The 25,931-nt window shown below is 41.6% G+C and overlaps 3 protein-coding genes across 8 annotated transcripts; 2 read left to right on the top strand and 1 right to left on the bottom strand.

The window, feature by feature from the left end:
* The first annotated feature begins 634 nt into the window (after positions 1-634).
* serbp1b (SERPINE1 mRNA binding protein 1b) lies at positions 635-10,957 on the top strand. Of its 2 annotated transcripts, none has more exons than XM_086203173.1 (9): positions 635-1,027; positions 1,634-1,814; positions 2,046-2,186; positions 2,269-2,340; positions 4,871-4,945; positions 5,393-5,570; positions 7,468-7,533; positions 7,745-7,930; positions 9,284-10,957. In XM_086203173.1, exons 1-9 carry the CDS (start codon positions 772-774, stop codon positions 9,341-9,343), a joined length of 1,215 nt encoding a protein of 404 aa, XP_086059299.1. In that variant the 5' UTR covers positions 635-771; the 3' UTR covers positions 9,344-10,957. The 2 variants fall into 2 exon arrangements, with proteins under 2 accessions (XP_086059299.1, XP_086059298.1); XM_086203172.1 differs by having other exon boundaries at positions 2,043-2,186.
* Positions 10,958-11,244: 287 nt separating this feature from the next.
* On the top strand, positions 11,245-15,368 carry LOC147261220 (nucleotide sugar transporter SLC35D2-like). Of its 2 annotated transcripts, none has more exons than XM_086203175.1 (13): positions 11,245-11,954; positions 12,656-12,689; positions 12,792-12,878; positions 12,959-13,026; positions 13,119-13,190; positions 13,265-13,330; positions 13,417-13,519; positions 13,590-13,682; positions 13,756-13,823; positions 13,905-13,983; positions 14,054-14,136; positions 15,055-15,107; positions 15,217-15,368. In XM_086203175.1, exons 1-13 carry the CDS (start codon positions 11,776-11,778, stop codon positions 15,225-15,227), a joined length of 996 nt encoding a protein of 331 aa, XP_086059301.1. In that variant the 5' UTR covers positions 11,245-11,775; the 3' UTR covers positions 15,228-15,368. The 2 variants fall into 2 exon arrangements, with proteins under 2 accessions (XP_086059301.1, XP_086059300.1); XM_086203174.1 differs by having other exon boundaries at positions 13,262-13,330.
* Positions 15,369-15,467: 99 nt separating this feature from the next.
* Positions 15,468-25,810, bottom strand: mier1b (mesoderm induction early response 1b, transcriptional regulator). 4 transcript variants are annotated; one of them, XM_086203169.1, is made up of 13 exons: positions 25,762-25,810; positions 24,971-24,995; positions 24,115-24,263; positions 23,860-24,045; positions 23,615-23,744; positions 23,399-23,466; positions 22,665-22,737; positions 22,410-22,561; positions 19,292-19,373; positions 19,077-19,171; positions 18,615-18,742; positions 17,819-17,946; positions 15,468-17,093 (listed from the first exon to the last, which is right to left on the bottom strand). In XM_086203169.1, the coding sequence occupies exons 1-13, from the start codon at positions 25,768-25,770 to the stop codon at positions 16,777-16,779; spliced, it is 1,542 nt and encodes a 513-aa protein (XP_086059295.1). In that variant the 5' UTR covers positions 25,771-25,810; the 3' UTR covers positions 15,468-16,776. The 4 variants fall into 4 exon arrangements, with proteins under 4 accessions (XP_086059295.1, XP_086059294.1, XP_086059297.1 ...); XM_086203168.1 differs by having other exon boundaries at positions 23,860-24,263; XM_086203171.1 differs by having other exon boundaries at positions 18,615-18,661; positions 23,860-24,263.
* Positions 25,811-25,931: the final 121 nt, after the last annotated feature.

Genomic DNA, 25,931 nt, shown 5'->3' with positions numbered 1-25,931 from the left:
GAAACTGTCCAACCAAGTCTGGGCTCTTCAGTAAAAGCGTGCCTGTCACCCTGCTACCTGATGCCCGCTGCTGTGACGTCTCCACAGGCAATAAACCAACAAGGCCCCGACCCATTTTATGCTTGTTTTAAAATCAAAGACTCAGACGCAAAGCCAGCCAACATGGCAGTGTTTGAACCTGACTCCCAGGGGACAGACAGATGTGTTTCCACCAGATGTTACTCAGCATGTCCCTGCTGGCCATAACACACACCAGTTGTTGCTTTTTATAAACTCACAAATCCCACTTAATCTCAGCAGCAGCTGCTGCATGTACTAGGTGTCAGTGAGTTTTTAAAAATAGTCTCTATCGTGGGCTTGGGCAGCAAATACAGATATGGGTGTTTTTATTTTTAAAACCTGCAAATAATAACTCATTAAAAACATAAAACTTGATCAAATTCAGTTCTCTGTGTTATTTGATGTTTTGACACAGTAGTGTAATTTGAAAAGCCGGTATTTCTCTGAAAACTCTCCTTTTATGTGACGTCCTCTCAGAAATGAAAACCCGGATTATTCTCAGAGGACATGAGAGTACACGCTTACATAATGTCAATAAAAACATTGCAGGCACCGTGCGTCCACATTGGTGCGCGCAACACGATTTCCCGGATGGTGCTCGTACCGGAAGAGAAGGGGCAGCTCTCCCAGCCATCTTGTGGCGGCATCCAGCGAATTGTTCGCAGCAAGCCTCGTAGAATCGGAGGTGAATCCCGCTGAAGGGGCGCCATCATGCCCGGACACCTGCAAGAAGGCTTCGGCTGTGTTGTAACCAACCGGTTTGACCAGTTATTGGACGATGAGTCCGACCCGTTCGAGATCCTGAAAGCTGCTGAAAACAAGAAGAAGGAGGGGGCCGCCGCTGGCTCCACCAAGACCGCGGCTCAAGCCGCCAAGCAGCCCAAGAAGGAGTCCCAGAAGGACAGAAAGAACCCGCTGCTTGACAAGAAGGAGGAGACACAGCCCCCTGTCCCCCTGAAGAAAGATGGTAAACATTTCAGTGTCTCTGCTGTTATTAACACGAATTGTCCGAATATTTTTGTGTCTGTCAACTGTCATGTGTAGCGCCTGTTAGCCAGGCTAAGTTAGCTGATGTTGGGTCTGAGCGGAGCACAGAGTCAGGTCAACATGGACCTCATCCCGCTGTGACCGGGGGACTTTCAATTCATGCTTCAGAGACCCATGGGCCCTGGATTAGAAATGCACTTTACTGAGGGGCTCCAATAGAAACATCCTTCTGTGTCGCAGAAACGGTCGCCAGTAGCATCCATGGGAAGACGTACTGTTAGGTGGTAATCGTCTGCCGGAGGATGCTCCGGCTGCGCAGCTGCAGGAGGTTGCTCACCTGCGCAATGGAGACATCAGGCCACCGGTTCAGGGTTTGGATAATAAACGCCTCTAGTGAATATGTTGAGCTCAGTGCTTCTTGATAAAGCCTGAACAACAGGGTTCCTGAGAAGAAACGGTGAAAGGAAGTGCTTTGTACAAGAGAAGTCCTCACATGCTATCAGGTTGCCTGTTGCATGTTGAGTCTGAAAAGACGCAATGCATGTGATTAAGGTAATAACCAGAGCTTGTGTGATGTGATTGGCAGGCATTAGGCGGGTGGGTCGGAGGCCAGACCAACAGGGCCAGCCTGGCACCCAGCATCAGGGTGGGCAGGGTGAGGGGCGACCTGGAGAGAAGAGGCCTGACCGGAGACCACCTCGTGAGCGCCGCTTTGAGAAGCCCACGGAAGACAAGGCTGAGGGAGGTGGCGAGTTCTCTACAGACAAGTGAGTGGCTGTCATGAACACTGAAAGCGTGTTTAACACGCACTGAGAGGCCCTAGGCTGTCACACACATCTGTGTGTATGTGAGCAGTTCGTTAAAATATATTACAGGCCTCTCTGACATCTATAGCAGCTTATGATTGTAAGAACATGTGCACAAATGTCACATGAGATCCTTAAGACAATTATTGCTGGTGTGATCATGTTTGGACTTGGTCTGTTTGTGTCCAGCAGGCCTTCAGGAGACAGGCCCCCAAGAGGGCGTGGTGGCGGCCGGGGTGGGCGGGGTGGAAGAGGTCGGGGCATGGGCAGAGGAGACGGCTTTGACTCCCGTGGCAAACGAGACTTCGACAGACATAGCAGCAGTGACAAATCGTGAGTCCCTCGTGAACGCACATTCATCCAGTAGTGACCTACATGATCAGGTATGTGAAATAATCTCATGTTTGTGTTGCAGCAATCAGAAAGGTGAGGAGAAGCGCAGCGGCAGCGGCTCACATAACTGGGGCAGTGTGAAGGATGAAGTGAGGTGAGCTTCTCAGGAACACACAACCTATTTATCTGAATGAGGATGTCCTCAGGCTAACAACAACATCTGATATCCAACTGACAAAGGATCATTTTTAGATGTCGATTTGATGGATCTATTTAATGTGGAGGGGAAAGCATACAACATTGTGGGGTTCCTGTCGTTTTAACAGGGCAGTCCGCTGAACCAGCTTTGTTTGTGTTTCAAGCCATGTAGAACAAACAGAGAGAAAAACCCCACTGATGTTGAAAATATCACTCACCTTGTTTTTAGCCTCCCTGCTTACTAGAGCCCGGAGTTCCCATCCATGATGTCATGTTTGTAGGGAAGCTAAAAAAGATGGCGTTTGTGATGTTTTTCATGCTTTATTATCTATTTGTTGGTATGTTTAAAGTTGGTCACGATTCCCTTAAGTTGTCTGGAAGATTACTACAGTGCCTTTTCCTGTGAGACTGAAGCACTGTTTTGCTGGACTAGAAACTTCACCCATCCTTCCATTGGCGTGACTAGGAGTAGATGATGACTGCATATTCATTTTTTTTTGGTGAACTATGAAGAAAGATGCAGTGTTTCTCTTAGTGTTGTACGGGGGGCTTCTGAAAGTCAAGTTAATTTTGTTTAATTTTTGTCTTGGATGTTACACTACATCACAAACGATGTCATATAGTGTCATTTTTTTCCCATAGAGTAGGTCTAGACCTTATTCTTTTATTAAATAAACTAATTATAATTCTGTTATTGATCTAATTTATGAAAAGGCATTTCATTTCACTCTACATCGTCACGCATTTGCAATTCTCCTCTGCAGTGTATTTTGCAAAGACTTCACCCTGACGCACATCGCCCCAACACAAACACACATGTACATGTACACATACCCATAACCAGATAGATGGAGAACATGTCACAGCAACCTCAACTGCCTGACAAGCAGTCGAAAATATTTGCGTCGTTTTTAAACGCAGCTTTGCTCAATTTAGGATCACTGGTGCTGCTAGTAGCAGCCAGAATAGCTCTGCTGCTGGTTGAAGCAGCGAACAGAGGGTTAGCTCACCTGCTGAACCCCCTCCCCCTGACAAGTAGGTCATGTCAAGTCACCACAAAATGACAGCTTTCTACTCAACTTGGCTGTCAGAGAGGAAATACTCCTCCTAGCTGTACGAGAGTGACTTTGGTGAGTAAGGAAATGTAAATGTAGGTAGGTAGGTAGAGAATGACTGGGGAATTATTTCAATTACTCTTTTTTGGTTTTAGGAATGTCCTGATGAGTATGTAGACAGCATAAACAGACAGTTTTAAAAGGGAGCCAGACCCTGCCATTAACAGTCTCCCTGCCAGTCCTATAGAAATGACAAACTCCATAAACATGGCATCTGAGCACCCAAAACTAGCCTGTCAGCACCGGTCGTTTGACAGCTGGTAAAAATTATTATATTATTTATTTTTGGGGGGGGGGAATTATATTGTATATTATTAATATTATTATTATTACTAAGTAATAAGGGGTGCCATCATGCCCTTTGTGGTAAAGAGGGAGCTTAGCCAAAAGTCAAAGCTCTCGATTTACCGGTCAGTCTACTTTACAACCCTCACCTGTGGTCATGAGCCCAGGTTAATGACCAAAAGAAAACGATTGCGAACACAAGCGGCCGAAATGAGTAAGTTTAGGTCAGGGTTAGTCAACCATGTGCCCTGGAGAGCCGTGTGTATGCAGGTTTTCCCTCCAACCAAACACTTTAACAGGTGACTCCACTGATTAACACACCTTCAGCCACAGAAGAGTGTTAATCAGTGGAATCACTTGTTACAGTGTTTGGTTGGAGGGAAAACCTGCATACACACGGCCCTCCATGGCACGTGGTTCCCTACCCTTGGTTTAGGCTCCTGGACGCCTCTCTCAGGAGGTTTCCAGATATATCAAACGGGGACATGCTAAAGGGATGATATCTCTCGGCTGGCCTGGGAACGCCTCGGGAATCCCCCGGAAGAGCTGGTGGAAGTGGCTGGGGAGAGGACAGTCTTGGCTTCCTTGCCAAGGCTGCTGCCCCCACGACCCGGACCAACCGGATAAGCAGAGGACAATGAGACGAGATTTTTACTAAATAAAATGAGAAGATGTTAAATAAGATCCCTTGAAGTCTTGTTTAGGTGCAAATGCTGTGTAAAGGGAGCCAGTTGGACCCCCCCCCTCCCACACACACACACACACACACACACACACACATACACACCCAAAAAAATGATTTAACTATGGAGGGGAACACTTAAATGATACATAGATGGTGGTATTTGGTACTTAATTCCTCAACACATATTTACAGTTGCATATTTTGATCCAGTTTGTATTTTTTTTTGGTTCAGTTTTGCATTTCTAGTGTTTACATTTAATGTGAGTGCTGTCTTTGAATTTCTGTCTAGTTAATAACAAAATCCATCATTAGCATTACCTCAAAAACATTCTGTTGTGATGCTAATGTGGTGAAAAACGCAGTATAGTGTCTTGACAGTGTGGTGTGTCTTGTGATTCCAGTGAGGCTGAACAGACTCCTGCTCCTGAGACAGCCCCAGAGGGAGAGGAGCATGCACCTGCTGGCTCTGAGAACAAGTGAGTGTGGCTTTGCTTAATAAAGATAAAGTAAATTGTTGTGGACAGCCACATGCTAGTACTTGTTCACTGTGGTGTTCTCTTTTCAGATACAATGTAAAATAAATATCTGTGTAAGCAGTCAGGCAAGTAAGGATCTATAGGCTGTCATCCTGGGCTGCTTCTCTTTATTAACTAAGAACAGAACTAGATGTCAGTAAATCTTTGCTACCACTGCTAGGCAACACTGAAATACACCGTTTGATGAATGAGAGTATATCTCAAGATACAGAGAAGTTGTCACAAATAGCGTTTCAGCGTTTGTGTTTTCGTCACAGAAGTTTTTAGCAAATGAGATCACCATTGCAGCTGCCCTTTTGGCCTCAGGATTAGAGAGCATGTATAGAACTAAGAGGATCGGCGGTTACCAGGTTTAAGGCCCTACATTGTTGTTTGCTGGCTCTCCAGGGAGAATGAGGTTGAAGAAGTTAAAAATGAAGGCCCCAGAGAGATGACCCTGGATGAGTGGAAGGCAATGCAGGACAAGGAGCGCACCAAGGTGGAGTTCAATATACGCAAGCCCAATGAGGGTGCTGACAGCCAGTGGAAGAAAGGATACGTGCTGCACAAGTCTAAGAGTGAAGATGTGAGTATGGGAGGATAAAAGGTTTCACTTAAATCGCCATCAGCTCTCCACATGGTCAATTAGTCAATTATCAGACTTGTCTTAACCTGCTGCGTGTGAAAAGCTTGTATTTTATTCAAAGGAGACATTTATCCAGACAGGTGTTGTACTTGTGCTTTTTCTGAATTGAAGCCACTGTAATAATTTTAGAGCTCAATGCTAAGTTTATTTGTTTATTTGTTATTTCAGGTTTCTAGCACAGAGTAATAAGCCAGTGTAACAGAAGATGTGTCATGGTGAATCATGGAGACAGCCAGTCTAATTCAAGGGACAATGGAAACTTTTAGGGAATTGTACTTATTTATAGTCCATCCCAGAGCCCAGCCTGAAGATGGATACCCCTCTTTCTTCTGTGTGTCCGTTAGGGACTTGAGACCCACAAAGCCCAGCTGACAGCAGGGCGATGAATGTTAGTGGGGATGCACCGATTGCCATTTTTGGGGCTGATATCCAATTACTAGTTTTTCATGGAATTTGACCTGCCAATACAGATTTGAGTCAGATTCTGATTTCAGCTTTTCAAACGGCTTTACAGCCCACAGAGAGATTTATTTTCCATCTTGTATTTAATATTAAATTCTAACACAGAAATACAATCAACTGTTCAGTCGTGTAATGTGTGTTAAAAGAAATGGAACAGGTGAACATGCAAATTCTTCAAGTATGAATTAAGGTGCAATAATCTGTGAGGTGTACTCTACTACATGTGCGCAGTGTTGCCAGTGTGCTAGAAGTCACTAAATGATGTCATCATCTAGTTTGCATAATTGGCCATCTGGATGTAGCGGCTTGGCACATGCACAATTCATTTGAAGCCTGGGCGGGGAGTGGTGCCGGTCGCTGACTGCAGCAGGGGCTGCACTGTGACACTTATGTGAATGTGACCGACCGCCTCTTGAGTGTTTTGGGATGAGGGAGGGGCTCACGGCAGCACCCACTGCTTGCTAAAGACAGCAGCGATATGGGATTTCATGGAAACAGGGTCTGCAAAAATGTCGCTAGATTCGTTGCCAGTCACTTTTCAAAATAAAAGTCGCCAAATTTAGCAAGAAAGTTGGCAACCCTGCATGTGCGTGCATGTGTGCTGCTGATGCTGTGGGCTGTCCATCATGTGGCGCACGAGTGAATTTGACCAGCATAAAATCAGCATATCTCTGTCTGGTTGGCCTGTCGCCAGTCATGGCCAATCACTTGAAAATTGGCCAATTCCGGTCACCGGCCAATCAATCGGTGCCATCCCCAAATGGTACCAGATGGGCAGGTTAGTATATCTTCAAGTCCTTAAATGCACTTTTCCGTGCCAGATTCATTTGTTGAACTCGTAGAGCTAGCTTTCATTCGTGAATTAGATGAATAGCTGGAACTACTTTTCCGACGGGATGCAGTGATTTGACACAGCACCTTGACACTTAAACAAAGCATGTTCATTGACAAAGAGCGAGTGCTGCTACTTATCATGGGCAACTGAGAGAAAAAGATTACTTCTGGCCAAATGAAGATCCGAAATCTTAACCATTTTATGATTTTTGACTGAGCTATGCTGACACTTAAGTGGGTCTTAGCTGCCTAAAGCACACACAGAGCAAAGGTATCAATCTTCTTGTCTGGCTCTGGGGAGGATGGACAGTAAGTGTCATTTCCCAAAAAGTTGATGTGTTGCTTAAAGCTCAAGGATGCTGCATCCAAAGCTTTTAAGTTTGACAGAAAAACAACTGCATGGAGCTAATGTGACTGCAGCCTAACTGTCATTCCATGTCAGTTCTTGGGATTCATCTTTTTTTTTTCTGATTAATTAAACAGATGCATGTTGAGAGATCCATGAAAAACTGTTGTTTGTTGCCCTGTGTGTCATTTCCAGAGGCCAGTTGGTGCTTTGATTGATGCCGCAGAGACGGAAGTAGAGCCACCAAGTCTTTTCCACAAAGTATGTGCAATCCTCACACACTTCAATACATTCACCGTATCAGTCAGTTTAAAACCACTTGCTGTATTTGGTGAATGATGTGAAGCACAGTAATATAGAGGTCTCTAAATCCAGTGGTATTGACGAGCTTCTAGCACCAGCCGAACACACATTGACTCACCTCAGTCAGTGCATTTAAACTGTGTGTACTTACCATCTGTTCCTTCACAAGGGTAATGCTGATGACTCTGCTGAACACCACTTCCGTAAACCAGCCAACGACATCACATCTCAGCTGGAGATCAACTTTGGAGACCTGGGCCGCCCTGGTCGTGGGCGTGGGGGTGCTCGCGGAGGCAGGGGAGGCCGTGGTGGGGGAGGTAGTAGGACAGCGCGTGGGGGAGGACGGTCCGAAAAGGTAACCTTGCAGCAGACAACAAAGGTTTAGTCTCTCTACAATAGATGAAGTTTAGTGAGTGTGAACGGGACTAAAGCCTGGAAGCAGTGAGGTGGAAAAGCTGCTGTGTAACCCAGAGTCACTGTTACAACAGACAAGCGACCATGCTTTGTAATGCTCTACTCTCATGCTAACCTACTGTAGAAGTGATGCTATGTCATTCATGGTGAGCCTTATTTCAAGTAGCTAACAATTATTTTCATTTCATTCCATCAAATATTTCCTCAAAGGATCCTTTTGTTAGAAAAATCCACCTTTAATTAGCTCATCAATGTGACCTTTGTCATGAATTGAAATTTTCCATCAAAGATGTAACTTAAAAGTTGTGTTCCACAACTGTGAACTTGTCTTTTTTTTCTGTTCCCCCCCCCCTGTCACGCATGCACGATACACAGAATTGTGTCCGTGAACGGTCATCCTTTAGGTGCAGCAGAATTACAGCAGCATCAAAGAACATCACTCCAATTGCAATACGCCCGTTTACCAGTGTTCATACCTGGGTACATTCTGCATTTCTAAAACTGGTGAAACGTCACAATAGTACAGTGAAAAACAGCGTGGAGGACACTGACAGTGTTTAAGTGGTTTCTGTGTAATATCTCTTGCTCCAGTCTGTTTTTCGAACATTGCTGACTGATCTTTGTGTTGCTTCACACGAGTTGACATTAGTCGAGCAGATTTTAATTTAACTGGAGATGTTGCACAAAAAGAAGCATACATCATGAACAGTTTGTTTCCACCAACTGGTTTGAAGAAAGTCATACAGGCCACCAGAAGATGGAGGTATAGGCAACATTTCATAGGGCCGTAACGGGGCAGAAGAGCCGTCTGTCATTGCAAAATAGACTGTGGTCTAGGTACTTCTCTACAGTGGGACAAGTTGTCACTGTTCAGTCCCAGCTAGTATTGATGGTGCTGCTGTTCAGAGACAAATATCAAAATAGGTTGATAGAAATGTGACTACTTACTGGTTGAATTTGTTGCCAGCAAAAACAGGCTGCAAAATACAACTTTCCCCTTGGTTTTGTGTTGATATCAATACTGAAAAATGCTCATACTTACCTCAGGGTCATTTGACCCAGAACTGAATCCTGATGAGGTAGACTTCTGTGTCAGGTTGCTGCTGCGTGTTACACCGTAGCCTAACTTGGATTTCATTTCACCTCTGCATCATTTTTTACTTTCAAGTTAGATTGTACGTAGACAATGTTATTGCCCTTTGTGTTTGGAGTATGGATGAGTTCTTGCATCTCGCACATTTGTAGTTTCCCCTTGGTGCCTCACCTCATCCCTTGTCTTGTGTTCTCCCACCAGGCTAGCGGTGTGTCAGTCCCCAACGTGGATGATCCGGAGGCCTTCCCAGCCCTGGCCTAAAGGCTCCTGTTCCACCACCAGCCCACTCATCAGCCCTTCCGGGGCCCCCCCCCCTCCCTCTACGAGGCTTGCATGCTTACCACATCTTCAAGTATATAAGAAAACAGAGAAAAAAAAAAGATTTTAATGACAAAAAGACTGTCATCCCATACCACTCACACCACCAGAGGACTAAAATTTTACCTGTTTTAAAGGAGAACAAAAGACAAAAAGGTGGAAAAAGGACCTCTTGTTACACTGAAGTTTTGTATTTAGGACCATGAAAGCAGGGATGTTTTCATACTTTCCCTTTTTTTTCAGAGATTATGCATACTTCATTGAGTTGTGTTTTTCTTGTGCTGCTTGAATTTATGCATTTCTGCAATTTAGATTTCAAGTGTGAGCATCTTCTCCCCCTGAAACTTTGTGCTCTTTCCTCATGACTTCAGCTCAGTATTATGGGGTTCTTAGAAAAGACTTTCTATTGGAGTGTGTTGTTTTTTTCCCCCGTAATACACACTGATTTGGTAGCACTACACTACATGACACTTGTATTAGCTATCTGAAGTATGGCTTAACATGCATTCAAGTTTAATTACTCTTATCCTGACTGCCCATCCCCTTTTGCAAGGCACAAATTCAGGATGGGTAAGCAGACAAATGTGACAACCTACTACAGCTTGGAATTTTTCTGCTTGTTGTGCAGTGGAAGTTAATGCCTCTTCTTTTTTTTTTCTTTTTTTTTTTCCTTTTTTTTTTTTTTTTTGATAGCTTGCCTTTTTTGGTGGACCAGTGGTTAGTAATGCTTTGTAACCCCTGATCCAGATGTGTTGCCTGTGTTTTCAGGGTGTCCCAGGGCCCAATGTATATCTTTAGGCTGGTCCTCTTAGCCCATACAGACTGTACTACTTGTAACTTCAGGACCACTGAGCAAATATTGTATTTTTGTGTGTGTGTGTGTGTGCGTGCGCGCGTGAGTGTGAGAGAGAGAGTGAGAGAGAGACTGACTGCTAGTTACTTTGAATTTTAAGTATTCCTCTGCTATGAACTTGCCGTTGTTGGAACAGTAGACTGCGAGTTCTTGCCTGAAGTAGTCCATACTGTCCTTTGAGAAGTGATTGTTTAAATGTAGGTGAGAATGCTATACTGTTTGACATATCTCGCTCTTTAAGTATCTGTAAAGTCTGTCAGATCTCAAAGCACTTGGTTTTATCAGCACCTGTCCCCCGAAGACCTCTCTCTTGCTCGTTACACATATTTGCTGTTTTTTTTTATTATTATTTTATTTGAAGTGCAACCACACAGATGCATAATTTGTCTGAAAGAAATGTCTTCTGTCATTGTGGAACAATCACGAGCTACAGAATGTAATGTAAATTAAATGGTGCTTTTAGCCTCCTGTGTCAGCATTTCCAAGGAGCATTTTATTTTAATGAAGTGGGTCAAGGGTTAGGGAGGGACGGGCTGTTCTGTAGCATCCATGAAGTCATTTTAAAGCTTTACATGCTGTTCTCTGCAAAGACTTGCTGACACAGACAGCTGAAGCAGTTTTTTTTCTCTCGTAGGAGTGTTTGAGCCACATGACGGTAAAACTTTCTGCAAACATCCCTGTTCTAATAAATTGCTTTAGAGGTGTTACATGTATTCTCCCAATTGCTGTTGGGTTATTTAAAATCAATACTGTGATTTTAATGTGTTTAAAAAAACAAAAAGCAAAGCTGTGGACTCTTTATTGTTACGAAAAGTAATGCCAGGCAAAGTATTTGTGTTAATCCAAATAGACTTGAACTGAAACAACCTCAACACTCAGTGTCACTGGTTTTCCTCTGCCCTCGTTTCGAAATTCACTACAAAATATAAGAAAAAATGGACACAACCACAAACTAAATCAACTGAAAGTTTAGGCAACACTTGAGAAATTAACTCAACCAAGTCCTTTCTCAGTGAGTGACTGTCTGTGCGTCACCAAGTCAGCGTCCTTTAAAACTGAATTCAAAATTAGCCAGCCATTTACTTGAGTTTTTCAAAACCAATGACCGCTGATGAAGAAGGCACTGCTGAGAAGAATTAGGTGTACAAAGGGCGATTTCGAACTTTTGAATGTTTTTTTTTTCTTTACTTTATCAATTACAGAGGAAAAAAAACGTGCTACCTTGAAGAATGTCAACAAATAGAGTGAATTGCTCGAAAATAATGTTTTTTTTTAAATTCCACGCAATTCAGGAGAAACTTTCTGGATGTTTAAGCTTTTTATTTTTGAAAACATTCACGTGAGCAGCGTACAACGTTAGCCACGAATATGAACAGACTGTAAAATAATTGGCTCATGTCCGTCCTTCCTATTTCTGTCTTCGGCAGCAAAAAGTGACATTCCACGGCTCGTCCTCATTGCGCATGTGCATGACCACCGACATATTTCCGTGTGAAATTCCACAGTTCTTCGCTGAGGTAGCATGGCAGACTCACGCAAACGGCGACACGAGTCCAGCGACAGAATCACGTCTCCTGCAGAAACCAAACGTGCCACACCCGGTGACTCGGTCGCGTCTCTGAAACTGTTGGCGGCGGCTTTTTACGGTGTCAGTTCGTTTCTCATCGTTGTTGTCAACAAAAGTGTTCTGAGCGGCTACAGGTAAAGTTCGAAGTGCAGGCAGGGGTTCGCAGCTAGCGCAGCTACAGAAGTGGGATTGTACATGTGGCACGTCGGGTTATTACAGCAAGGGACGGGAGTAACTACTCTGCCGTGCGGTCACGTGTTGCAGGGTAGCCGGCAGAACGTGCTTCTAAAGCCCTTCTTGTACACCAACCTATCTGACAGAACAAGCCACACACACACGCACTAAAATAAAATAAACTTATTTGGTGTGTATTCTTGTTGCCTCTCTTGCAGCTATGTTTATTCAAGTCCAACGAAAGCATTTTGAAAGCCTGCAACTTGTATTCACCTGCTTGAAGCTGCGCGAAAACTTATAAATGAAATGTGAAAACATCTCTGTGTGATAGAAACCCCCAAAACATCGCACCATAATGATTTAAGTGGGTTTTTTTACAATAAAAAAATCAGAACGAATCAGACTTAATATCATACACAGTTTGTCTAATGTTTTTATTGTAATTTAGTTAACATCTCAACAAAACCTGTTTTAAAGAATTCTACACACTGCAATCAAACATATATTCATTAATTATCTTTCAGCAACTGGAGGGCAGTGCTTGGTGATGAAATAGAGATTTATTTTTTGTAGCTATTAGGTCACCAGTGTCATTGAATTAAACCCAAATTGAAATCAGTTTGCTTTTTTTCAGTAATTTCTCTTTTTACATCCATTTCAGATTTCCATCATCCACATGCGTTAGTATTGGCCAAGTGAGTTCCCCTTATAGAGTCTCTGCTCGCTGGTGTACAACCCCCCTGTTCCCTTCAAGAGGCCGTTTTCTAATCCATCTCCATGTTTCTGTGGCTTTGCAGATGCTGGCTACAGTTGTAGTCCTACGGACAGGCAAAATGTTAGGGGTGATCTTGTTCCCCGATATGAGCTTGAGTATACCACAGAAGGTGAGGCATAAAGTGCTCAGTTTGAAGCATGAAGGGTCCATGCCAGCCTCTGGCTTCAACGTGTGTTTTTGTCTTGCCAGATGTTCCCGCTACCTCTCCTTTATGTGGGGAACCAGATTTCGGGACTGTTTGGGACAAAGCGCCTTAAGTTAGAGCTTGTTGACTACAATTGAGTCTTTAAAAAAAAAAACCAAAAACATGAAGCAGCAGAGTGTAATGGTGTGTTTCCTCCGTTATCAGTTTGCCCATGTTCACTGTTCTGAGGCGCTTCAGTATTTTTCTCACCATGGTGTTTGAGGGGCTCTTGCTTAAGTAAGTTTCCGCATAGTTATTTGACAACATTATCCTCATAGCAGCTGTAACATCCCATTTCTCCCACTCAGAAGTACTTTCTCTACATCTGTTAAAGCCTCAGTGGTCACCATGATCCTCGGTGCTTTTATTGCTGCAAGGTGAGACAAGCGCACGTGTTTGAAACGTATTTATTCCCCTATATGCAGTGTGATTTCCACTTCTGGATGTGATCTGTGTTTTGTAGCTCTGATTTAGCATTCGACATTGAGGGATACATATTCATAACGCTGAACAACGTTCTGACAGCGGCCAGTGGGGCTTACGTGAAGCAGAAACTGGATTCAAAGGTGAGCAGAGCTGTCAACTGTCAAGCCTCTTCTTCGTGTCACTGACTAACATATGCTGCCACTTTCATAGGATCTGGGCAAATTTGGGATCCTCTACTACAATAGTTTGCTAATGATCTTCCCCACCGTGGTGTATGCGTACTACACAGGAGACTTGCAAAGGGTAAGGGAGGTTCTTTCACACATATTTGTTGTATACTGTATGAGTACAGAGACTTTGTGTTGTGTACGTGTAGGGGTTGGAGTATGATGGATGGTCTGAGCAGCTTTTTGTGGTGCAGTTTGTCCTCTCCTGTGTCATGGGGTAATCACTTCTATTGCCATAATTCTTTGCAGAGGTCATGCGTGCTGCTCTCGTCTAATTCTTCCTTAAATGTTTATGCAGCTTCATTCTACTGTACTCCATCATGCTGTGCACGCAGTACAATTCAGCCCTCACAACTTCAGTCGTGGGCTGCATTAAGGTAAATTGTGTAAAGTTGGCCCGCACTGTTAGCACCCACACTTACCCGGGGCTCTCTTTAACCACTGCAGAATATCATGGTGACCTACATTGGGATGATATTTGGTGGAGACTACATATTCACTTGGACAAACTTTCTAGGGTTAAACATAAGGTAAGCACCATCTACTCTTTAGCATGTTCATCAGAACAGGCAGCAGGTGGTTTAGCTTGGAACAATGACTGTTAACAGCTAGAGTGAACATTCGAAGGGGATTTTTCAAGCTTACTAAAAGGAATAATTCTTGTCTTTTAGCACTGACTTCTTTTTGCTGAACTAAGCTGACCATCTGTGTTTACCATGCTATGTCTCCTGAGCATGTCGAGGATTATTTCTCTATTAGATGTGCCCTCTTCATGTTGAGATAACCAAATGAATATACCATACTAAATCTCCTGAGTGTATGCATAACCTAAATATTCTCAGGAGATGTAGCACGGTACATCCATCCATCCATTTTCTGCCAGTTATCCTGTTAGGGGTCACGGGGGGCTGGAGCCTATCCCAGCAGCCTTTGGGTGAGAGGCGGGGTTCACCCTGGACAGGTCGCCAGACCATCACAGGGCCAACACATAGAGACAGACAACCATTCACACTCACAGTCACACCTACAGTCAATTTAGAGTATCAATCAGCCTCGTCCCCTCTTGATGTCTTTGGACTGTGGGAGGAAGCTGGAGTACCAGAGAGAACCCACACAGGAACAGGGAGAACATGGAGACTCCACACCAAAAGACACGTGGCTCGAACCCGGAACCTTCTTGCTGTGAGGTGACAGTGCCAACCACTGCACCACCGTGCTGCCCAGTATGGTGCAATAATTGGTTAAAAGATGGTATAGAAATTGTAACAGTGCTGTGTTGCCATAGCAGCAATTGTGAAAACCGTTGTTCAAACCTTTGGGCAAGGTCAGAAACTAGGAGGCTACATGCAAAGTAGCAAAGGAAATATTCTGTTGGAACAAGGAGGTGTGAGATACAACCAGACACGACGAAGTCTGTCCGGGACCTGATTTTGTCCTCCTTTCCACAGTATTGCGGGGAGCCTGGTATACTCCTACATCACTTTCACACAGGCGCAAACAAGTAAGAAAAGTTAATTATTTGAATTGCATTGTCAGAAATATTGACATGGAATAATTTCTAACATTTGAAACAATGTGTTTAAAGAGTCTTAAATGTTTCCTTCCTACAGAGAAGGCGTAAACCTCTGACCCACCCTGATGCTCAACAGCTGAATCAAGTTTAGTTAGCTTCTTTTTCTGATTAGCTGTTTGCCTAAATTGTATGTTTCACTGACTGAATTTAGAATCATTCTTGTAATCACAATTCAATTAAATATTTCTTAAGTGTTGCATTGTTGTGTTCATCTCTGCAGCCTTGAGACTCAAACTATGACAGTTTATACTCACTGACACATTTATTTAAGATAGTCAATGTTATTCCATTCATAGCCAGTCTTGGAATACACTTAAATTTTATTCAGGTTGTCATTTACAGAGAAAAACAAGCCATTGTCAAAAATGGAAAGAAAGAAAACTGCATGGATCAGCATCCTTAAAGACAAATTTATCTTAATCTGTGAATGTAAATTCAAAGCTGTAACACAAAGTAAAACAGTTCAGCAGAAAATCTATGGTACCAGACTGATCTTTCAGGTCACGCTGCCATAATAACTTACTGGAACTGCTCTGCTCCGAAGGAAAGACAGTAGACGTAAGCTGAAACTAGTCTTTTCACCGTCAGACTGAAGATGACCAAAGTTGTTTTCTTTGCAACCAACATTTTACAAAGAGCAGTGTCAGAGGAACAAGAAGCCAAACTAAAGGGAAAAGAAGGAATGCCGCTTCTTTCATCAGATGTGAAAGTCAATCAACAGAAAGCACAGCTGACGCGGAAGACCAGCAAATAGAGATGGACAGTCATTAAAAAAATGTACCAACTGCTCAATGTAAGAAATCTATACAAATTTTAAAAATCATGGACATTCTGTCTAGTAAAAAGAAAGTGTTGAGCAAAGCACCGACTATGAAAATCCAAAAATACAGCGATCTACATGATGAGTTATAATACAGGACATCACTGATGTCAGCTGCTTTACACAAACAAACCTGCAGAGGGACGAGCCCAGTGGTTTATTTACCATAGTTGGACACTGCAAGGAAGTGACAATGTCAATCTGCTGGCTTTTATCACCCCTCCAGATCAACAACCATGAGAAATGTACAAAGTGCAACGTAAGTGAGCGTGCAACAGCACCACCATACTCATCCCAGGTTTGCCCACTTTGCCTCTTGTAGACAACTGAAGCACAGAATTATTTAAAACTTGTCCAGGTTTCATCAAAGTTTCAAATCACTTCAACAGTAAGTAACTATCATAGTTAATTATTTTTTTTGTTAAAAAATATAAATATCTCTTGAATAAAAAAATATTAATGGGAGTTTTTGTTCTTCGAGTACAAATAGAAAAAAGATTCTTGGCAGAATTTGGTCAGTCAGTCTCCAAAAAGGGGATAAAGATATTTTGTGGTAGGAACTTTCCATGGATGGGTTGGAGGGTCAGCGATTGCCCCTCCTTGTGGATCAGTTGCAGTTTGGTTGGCTGTGTAATTCAAGGTGTGATTATTCAGTGACCTTTGACCTTATAGTGGAGTGAGTCATCGAGTCCTTGCGCTCAGGAGACACCACACCAGAGGCTTGAGAGGCCTGTCAACAGCCTCGCCATCAGTCAACACTGCAGAGCTCTGGAACACTCAGTTCTCCTGTGTTCTGGAGGGTTCCACCTCACTCTGGGGCAATGGCTCTGTCTCCATCCTACACTTCTTCGCCGGCCTCTCTGTTGCAGTGGCTGTGTCTCTGTGGTCCGCATGAAGTTCCAGGGAACCGTTTCTGTCGTGGTTGGGAGCACTGGGGTGGCTGCAGCCATTAGAGTTGCTGTCTGAAATGGGAGGAGGAAGTTCTGCTGATGGATGAGAGGGACCATTAGACTGGACTGGCTGAGCTTTGACTTGGTTTGCTGGTACAGATTGAGCGCCATCTACTGGATGGCTGGAATTGTGGCCTGCGATACCTGCCAGAGGGAAAAGGCAAGTTATTTGAGACATCAGAGGGGAATATAGAAACACAATTTGGCATTTTACTGTTGTGCCGAGTTACATGTGACGATAAAGAACCAAAATATTAGGCACACTCTCACTTTATTTCTGGCAACTGGTCCCAACCAAGACCAACCAAAACATTTGACAGAACTGGGGTCTCGTTTATTACACAGTGTGTAGTCAAAAAGTATTCGGATTGATAAATCCATGCATACCCATGCATCATTATGCACGAGTGTCACAGAAGTATTCGTGTAAATCTCAACTGTTGCGTGCTATGTGGCCAACGACCGCTTCAGGAACCACTCTGTGTAGATGCAACGTTTATAAATAATAAATGTAAAATGAGACTCCCAGATCTTTCAACACACCAGAACATTCTGGATAAAAACTGATTTATACTGAATGATGCACATAAAAGTTTAATAAACTGACAATAATTGGGACTGTTTTGTCCAGTTTTGTTTGCTGCAAGTCCCAATTTGCTTCAAGCTGAATATATACAGGGCTTTTTTTTTTTTTTTGGTGCATTCTGGAGTCACTTAGGAGTGACACAGCGTTGATTAAAAAAAAAAAAAAAAAATCTTTGTGATCTCGACACACACATTTGTGAGTCCTTGAAAAGCCAGACATGTTTCGGGGTTTAGTATTGTTTCAGCAGGTCCACACACAACGTGAAAAAACAAAATCAGCTCACCATTCTGACTGCTGCTGTCTTCCCTCTCTGAGTGGCTGGCGCTACTGCTGGACGTGGTGGGAGGAGGCGACACCGCTCTGCTAGATGTTGCACTCTCTGTCTCATCCAACAACCTATCCATGTAGTCTCTGAGAACACACGGCAGAAAATGACCGGTTACACACAACTACCTCCAGCTAAAACATCTGTGCAGGTGAGTGGAACAGCTGGTCTACGGTTTTCATTCTCTTTCTGTTACATCAGGTCAGGGCTGCCTTCTCCCAATGAAATACAATGCATTGGCCATCTGGTACATCAAGAGATTCTGATTATAAAAACTAACTCAAACATACAAATACAAATGAATGATATATGACTGCTGTGTACAAAGAAAAAAAAAACAAAACAAAGTTACAATATAGATGCAAATATATTTTAAATATTGGAGAAAAGGGAGGATTACATCTGTTAATTCTTTCTCCAAGTCCATCTTAGGTATTTAAATTGGGTATTTTTTTGTTTTTGTTTTAAATAAAATCTTAATCAATAAATACAGAATAATGGGGTAGCACCATGAACCAAGATCATAATTTTCTATAACACTAGGAGACACAGACATTTCTACACAAAAAGATTACAATTTTTCAGATTTATTTTCCATTTGTTTTTCTGGACAATTCGAGTCTTATTTTGTACATTTTTCAACAGGAGTCATCAGAGTAGAAGGATTTTTATTTTTATTTTTTAAATTACATTTCCCTTTACAGTATACATAATAGCATTGTACTTTGCTAAAATGTATTTTCAAAAAACTTACGTGACACCGGGGTGAAGGTTGTATTTCCTTTTTCCAAGTCTGGTTTGCTGTGCAAAGAAATCATAACGCTCAGACTTCTTCCACATGTAATAAAAGGCCACACATTCTCCTACAGACCTAGTTCTCACCTGAAAGATTTAATTCAGCAGACATGAAATAGCCATTATTATTGTTGTCTGAGCAGACACATTCAAAACAATACACAGAGGGAGACAAATCAAATTACAACTGATCAGTCAATCATTCTCACCAACAAAAATCTTACGAGATCCCAAACTCTTGGGAAACTTTCAAATGTTACATACCAATTAGTAAGATTAATCTCAAAATGCTACAAAGTTAAATTAGGCAAATTACAATTATGAGCGTCCAACACAACAGCAAACACAAACATTAACGTTAACATCGATATCATGCACATCATAAAAGAAGAACAGTGTGGCTTGCAGACATGTTTCTCACCTTGTTGGCCTGTATTAAATGAAAGTCTTTCCCATAAGCTTTTAGTCCTTGTTCAAAATTTCTACATTCCTCTTCAGTCCATACAGACAGCTCCTCTAGATAAAGAGAGTTCAACATTGACACTTTACATATAAGGTTAAGTACTTAACACAGCTATCATACACAAGTATGAGAAAATACTATAAAGAGTAGGTCATTTTCATGAGGCTGCTCACCTCGGGCTGCTTTCACATTAAACCTAAGTCTTCTTAAAGCTTCCTCGGTGTCAAAGTCACATTTCACAAGTTCATACAAAGCCTGCAAGGAAACAAACACATTTTTATTTGCCAATAGCCAACATCTCTACATGCGGAACATATTATCTTTTCTCATTTATAAAGGACATTTGCTGATGTTACTTTATTCTTTCTATCAACAATTCCCATGAAAATACCAAATCGAACAAGATGTGAGACTGTCACCCAGTAATATGACTTTTCCTTCATGTTCTAGCTTTCAGCCTTAAAAATTAAAATGCCATGAGAGTCCTTATGTAGAATGGGATAGGAAGACTACCAGCAGTATTGGTTCCTGAGGGATACAACAATAATTTCATGAAATCCATTGAATCAAAAAAGAAAAGTACATTTTATGTCAAGGTACACATTTTTCTTTAGTTTTTTTACTTTTAGGCTCATTGGCATTTTTTGGTTTTACAACATCACAAAGTCCACAGCTTGAAGTCACACACTGTTAACACAGGTTTAATAAATAAGACTTTCAGCAACACTCAGCTAAGCAAATGTAGCAGATCATTCTTCCATCACAATTCAACCACAGCTCCTTGCGCACTCATTGAACAGTCAAGGTCATAGCGCACAAAGACCATCAAGGCATGTAATGAGACATTTAGGTCCATATGGCTGCCACAGGAAAGGAGCATTTCACATTAACTAGGGGTGTAACGATTCGTCTACAGATCAATGAATCGATTTCTATTCCTACAATTCAACTGCATCGATCTGTGCTCGGCAAATTGGCCTTCCGAACCACATATCTCGATTAAAAATTGTTTTAAATGGTAAAGAATTGATTAAATCGATACTGTGAAAATGTCCATTGGATTCAAGCACGGCAAACTTGAGAGATTGTGTGTTTTTGGCACTTTCAGACACGTTAAACGTTACTCGATTGAGTCTGCCTGTCCGTGCCGGCTGAAGCGCAAATCTCAGCAACAACACAGCATGGCGGATGGCAGAGGAGAGAAAGAAATTTTCCTGCCATCGTTTCGGTCAAGTGTATGGAAACACTTTGGCTTTTATGAAGACGGAGGAGTTTAAAATAAGTCGGTCGCTGTTTGTAGAATAAGTAAATGTGAAATAAAAACAAAGTCAACACGACTAATCTGTTCAACCACCCACTGAGGCGCCATGGGATTTCACACTGGCTGGCCGACCAGGACCGTCCAGGCAACTCCTCCAGCGTTACCACTGCTGCAGCACAGCAAGGTAACGCCAGCTCTGCAGGAAGCTCGAGTGTTGCTAGCATGTTTACAAAGAAACTGAGCTCGGGAAAAAGAAATTACACAAAAAAATCCAAATATCCATTATTTTAAACCTGATTCCCTTACAACGAACAGCAGAGATCTATGAAACTTCGCCTGAACTGTCCAGTTTCCAGGTATTTATTTCACAGTCACAATAGTTGAAGCTTTGGTTGTTGATTTCAAGACACAATCGAATCAAATGGTATTGTTCTACATGAATTAAAATCGTCCTTGAATTGAATCGGCAACCGTAAATCGGGATTCGAATCAAATCATTGTTAAAATGAATTGTTACACCCCTAGCATGAACAGCTCTCAAATGAAGCACTCTTAACGAACAATAAAAACATACCAAATCTATCAGGGAATAGAGTGGTGCAGGAATGAGTCCTGAAACCAATAAATACAGAAGCTTGTCTCAAAATCTGAGTGTTTGGTTTAACACCTTAAAAGGGTCAGTGGTTCACGCCATTATAAGAGATTTTCACATTTTGTTTAACAGTATATACGTCAGTAAATTTCACTTTTTACACATTAAAAAACAGTCAGTTGCTGAAAAGTGGCTATAAGAGACTACAAACGTTGTCACTGACGTCATGACACTGAAAAGCATTTGCTTATCAGATCATAACTGTCAGTCTGTTGGTAGACGTAAAAGGTTAGTGGAACAGTTGTGGCTATGAGAATTATCTTTATGGAACATGAATGCAGTTTGTCAACCCATCAAGAAGATGCTACACTGGATACGATAGTCACGTAACAGTACACACACACACACACCCATATCCTTCAACTTATATCTTTGTGAGGACTTTCACTGACGTAATACATTCCCTAGCCCCTCACCCTAAACCTAACCATCTCAACTGGCTGCCTGGCCCTAAACGTGACCCTAAACCTAACCAGACCCTAATTCTAACCTTGATCCTAAAACCAAGTCTTGACCTTCAAACGGCCCTTTGAAGATGTGAGGACTGGCTAAAATGTCCTCACTTTCCAAAAATGTCCTCACTCTGTTGGTTAAATACGTATTCTCGTCCTCAATATGTAGCAGAACACACACACACACACACAAACACACACACACACACAGACTTAACACAATCAGAGGAGAAGTTGTAAAATTTACAGACATTAACACACATTGTGTGGTAATGTAATCACAAAAAAAACAAACCTCCATCGTGACTGCAATTAGATTAATCAGCCGGCACTGTGTGAAACACATCTATTATAACAGAGGCTACCCTGTATGGCATAACATTGGCCCCCAAATCCATTGTAACCATTGTAAGGAATCTGGGAATTATCTTTGATTAAGATATGTCCTTTAGCTCCCACATACAGGGTCCCCCCCCCCCCCCCCGAGTATAACAGACATGGCAGGCCTCCATTGCAGATGTGCTTGCTCATAGGGAATTGCGGGGTGAAAATTAATTGACTGAGGATAGTTCAAGACCTCCTCTAGACCTATCTCTAAAGTTTCATGAGAAAACTTCTGTTTTAATTTGTACAATACAAATTAATTTGAGTTGACAGGAAAGAGGGGCAAAAGTTGTTAAATACTAGTGCTAAAGTGGTGCTTTAGTGGGTATTTCAAATAGCAGGAAAGAGTATGTGATATTTACTCAGAAATAAAATTGAATCAGCTCACTGATATTGGAAAAAATACCAGTAGGTCAGAGTGGGCTTTAGCTACTTGGGTGACGATGTCATGGTTGTATTAGGTCTTTTCATGGGAATTAGGAGAAGTATATTTTATCTTATTCTACTACTTTGTACACAAGCTACACACAAGCTGCTCTAACCTGTTCATTGTCTTTGATATGGGATCCTTCTGGAATTGCATCCACTCCCTTCTCATCTCCTGTTCGTCTTGATGCTTCTGTCAAAAACTCCACCACTTTCCCCTCAGGAAGACACTCAGGGTTCCACAACAGCTGGTCATCATTTTCATAAACTGCAGAACAAAGAAAACCAAAGAAAAACACCCTGAGATGATCCAGGCTGGGTTTACAGTTTAATGTCAGTTTAAGAAAAAAAAAAAGTAAAAGCCATTTTACCTTTTTCATTCTCTTTATATTTACAGAGTCCAACTGGGGTTTCTGCCTGATACATGGACCCAACCATGATCTCCTGTTGATAATAAACCCACAGTTAAAACTGATGATGATAGGATCTGTTTTACATGTTCAGTGGTCTTGTTTATCATTGTCATTTATCACCTGGGATAGTTTTTAATAATTAGAATTCTTTAAAGAATTTCAAGCTCAATGTGGATGTATACTGGACAACAAATCTTTACAGTCACTGAAATTTGTAAGCAAATGCAACAAGGTGAATCATCATTTACCAACCAAGTTTAATGATTAGTCTCCTTGTACTTTGGGGTTAATCATCGGCAAAAGGGATCCTCTTAAATTTAGAGATGAAGTTTTCACGTTTTCGTTCATTCTTCTGGGAATATTACATGAAACTTCATGAAAAAAGATATGTGTTAATGTATTTTAATGTGTAGGATTGTTGTTAACACTGATGACAAGTCTGATACAGCTGAGGCAAATCTGACAGAGAATGTTTGATACATCAGCTATTCCTTGAAAAGATTTTAAACTCGATGCTTCTCATCACAAAACAGACATTCTGTGAAGTGTACCGACGGTTTCTGTTCTGGGTCAACCAATTTTCAATTCTCTATCCTGTTTAAGGTCCGAGACATGATTTTGGCAGTGCACAATCCAGATATACTCCAACAGTACTCTGGTGATAAACTCTGACAAGTATAATAATTGCATACCTTTTTCCAATCTTCAGATGGAACATAATCCTCGTCTTCATCTGACTCATCCTCTGCATCATTATTACCTGGGAAAAAAGATGTTGTGCATTTAAGCAGGTAACCCACATTCAAAATCATTCATATTGCTTTTAAAATTAAAAAAAACCCACTCTCACACACAATTTGTTGCCACGAGATAGGAAGGAAAAAACTGTGGCGAAAGACGGCACATACTTTCAAAGTACTTGAGTTTCTGGGGGCGGATGAGTTCTGCTGTGCCAAGGGCCCGCACTGAGCGTGTGCGTCCCTCAGTGGTTGCTTGGGCCTCATCCCCTTGTGGCGATGAGTTCTTAATTCCTCCCCCCTGAAATACCATATAAACATAAAAAGTCAAAAACAGAGCCACTGAAATTAGACAAAACACAACAAAATATTTATTCTTGGAAAACTATCACTTCACCCATGAAACATCAACTTACCTCATTTCTTTTCAGTTCACCAGTACCCCTGCTACTTTCATCATTGTCCAGATCATCTTCTTCATCTTCCTCCTCCTCCTCATCTTCTTCCTCTGGTTCTTCCTCTTCCTCTTCATCCTCATCTCCTGGTGAACCACCTCCATAACCATAAAGACTCAACAGCTCATGAATGGGCATCTCTCCTTCCTGACAAAAAAGTTTTAAAATTGTAACAATTGAGATTAACAGATTGGGACAACAAATCCAGAAACATACACGTGCAAGATCCTCAATCTCATTGGCGTTGGCCTCATCTGTTGCCTCCATCATTTCTTCCTCTTCCAGTGTGCGTTCATCGTCAAAGTCATGGACAAGCATCTCTGCTGATGGGTCGAAATCATGGTCATCGGAACCTGCCGAACCTCCTAATACAGGACAAATGAAATATGGAGGCAAATTTAGATTAATTGAGGGCAATTCCAAATAAAAATCAATATTAATTAAGATAAATTTGACTACATTTGATTATCAAAAATGGCAATCATAATTTGCATTTTCCAGAAGCCAGGGTGTCATAAAACTGCCACTATAGTCAAACCAGTTCTCCAAAATCTACTGTGGAGTGACCAAGACAGGCAGAAAATTCTCACACTTAAAAACTGGAGCTCACTAACATTTTTCATTGATTAAATAAAAGATAAACCATATTTGTCTTACCCATAAATTGTATGTTATGCAACCATTTCATGAATTGCTGCAGCACTAACCTAGATAAAACAACTCTGAATAAAGATAAACTATAGTACTTGCAATTACTGTGTAGCTCCTGGATATATAAAACTGAGATGTATTTAGATACTGTGTAACATGCATGCATATAAACACACATTTAAATACATTTTAAACACACGTTTAAATACATTTTATCATATCATTATTTTACTAATAGTTTTTTTAGTCAGACAATTAAAAACACAAAATGCACTTAGTTGAGATGCATAAAAGCTCCAATCCAAGATTATAGTTTCTTATTAATTTTTCACTCATCAATACACTGTGCAAGTTGTCACCAGACCAACTTTAAAACCAATGCTGATCACCCATGCACCAATAAAAAGGCTAAAATTCATACCTGGGCTCGAATTTCCAAGAGAGGACTGTAAAACGGAATAAAGAATTATTAACTAAACAACTTGGCAGTTTAAGGGTCAAACATCATATTTCTTATTCAATCGTAATTATTTTATGATTTATAAATTATTTTTGATGCGACGGAAGTGAGCAATCACAAAAGCGCGCCTCCTCTGAGCTCACCGTGGAGTTCCAACAAGAAAAGAAGCTTGGCTATCATCACTCCCTGCAGGAATATTTAAATACAATAGCAGTATTAAGACTGCTACAAGTACAAGGAGTTTTAAGCCCGGATTTAACCACAACGTCTCGGATAAAGAAAGCGCTTCCACAGTTGATTTAGCGTCACTCAATTGGCTAGCATGAACTTAAATTCGAAGTTGAAAGCTAATTCCATCAATGTATTAAGCTAACGCAGCCAAGTTAAGCTCGATATCAACAGCGTGCAGTTAATGGTCGTAATATAATATATACAACACCTCGTCAGATGACGTTATCGCTATAAATATGATTGAAATAGCGATATGATAAAGTGTACATTTTCCTCAACAAAACTGCAAACACGCTAACGCCGCAGCTCCCATCCGTCGGGGCTAGCGTAGCTAACGCTAGCCAAATCCGAAGTTTACTAAATACAACAACAGAAATTACAATTATCTAGCAAATCAAAGTCCTCATTCCCAATTTTATATATTAAACGTACAATAAGCACACGACGTCAATTTTCTATTGAACATACTATCTCGCGGGATAAAATATTTTCCCCCCTGATTATTTACTTCACTTTCTTACCTCCGCCATGTTTGCAATCCTGCAGGGTGACGTCAGGGGTCAGGAGCAGTTCCCGGATGAAGCGCCCCGCCCACCAGCAGTTTGGAAAATCACGCTTACAAAACAGATGCAAACGTGTCATGTAATATTACTGTAAGGAATCATCTAACTTTGTATTCATGTACAACAAT

This window comes from Aulostomus chinensis, chromosome 5, assembly GCF_037954235.1.
Source record: "Aulostomus chinensis isolate RoL2024-O1b breed Wild chromosome 5, RoL_Achi_v1.0, whole genome shotgun sequence".
NCBI classification, from domain to species: domain Eukaryota; kingdom Metazoa; phylum Chordata; class Actinopteri; order Syngnathiformes; family Aulostomidae; genus Aulostomus; species Aulostomus chinensis.
This window is presented reverse-complemented; position numbering and strand designations above follow the sequence as displayed.

What these genes read in the sequence shown, in the direction of transcription:
- serbp1b (XM_086203172.1), top strand. Translation starts at nt 772, where the DNA reads ATGCCCGGACACCTGCAAGAAGGCTTCGGCTGTGTTGTAACCAACCGG. An exon ending in ACAAGTCTAAGAGTGAAGAT is followed by an intron (nt 5,571 to 7,467) that starts GTGAGTATGGGA and finishes TGTCATTTCCAG; the next exon opens with AGGCCAGTTGGTGCTTTGAT. An exon ending in CACCAAGTCTTTTCCACAAA is followed by an intron (nt 7,534 to 7,744) that starts GTATGTGCAATC and finishes TTCCTTCACAAG; the next exon opens with GGTAATGCTGATGACTCTGC.
- LOC147261220 (XM_086203174.1), top strand. Translation starts at nt 11,776, where the DNA reads ATGGCAGACTCACGCAAACGGCGACACGAGTCCAGCGACAGAATCACG. An exon ending in AGTGTTCTGAGCGGCTACAG is followed by an intron (nt 11,955 to 12,655) that starts GTAAAGTTCGAA and finishes CATCCATTTCAG; the next exon opens with ATTTCCATCATCCACATGCG. An exon ending in ACACAGGAGACTTGCAAAGG is followed by an intron (nt 13,683 to 13,755) that starts GTAAGGGAGGTT and finishes GTGTACGTGTAG; the next exon opens with GGGTTGGAGTATGATGGATG.
- mier1b (XM_086203168.1), bottom strand. An exon ending in TAATGTGAAAGCAGCCCGAG is followed by an intron (nt 19,172 to 19,291) that starts GTGAGCAGCCTC and finishes CTCTTTATCTAG; the next exon opens with AGGAGCTGTCTGTATGGACT. An exon ending in AACCTTCACCCCGGTGTCAC is followed by an intron (nt 17,947 to 18,614) that starts GTAAGTTTTTTG and finishes GTGTGTTCTCAG; the next exon opens with AGACTACATGGATAGGTTGT.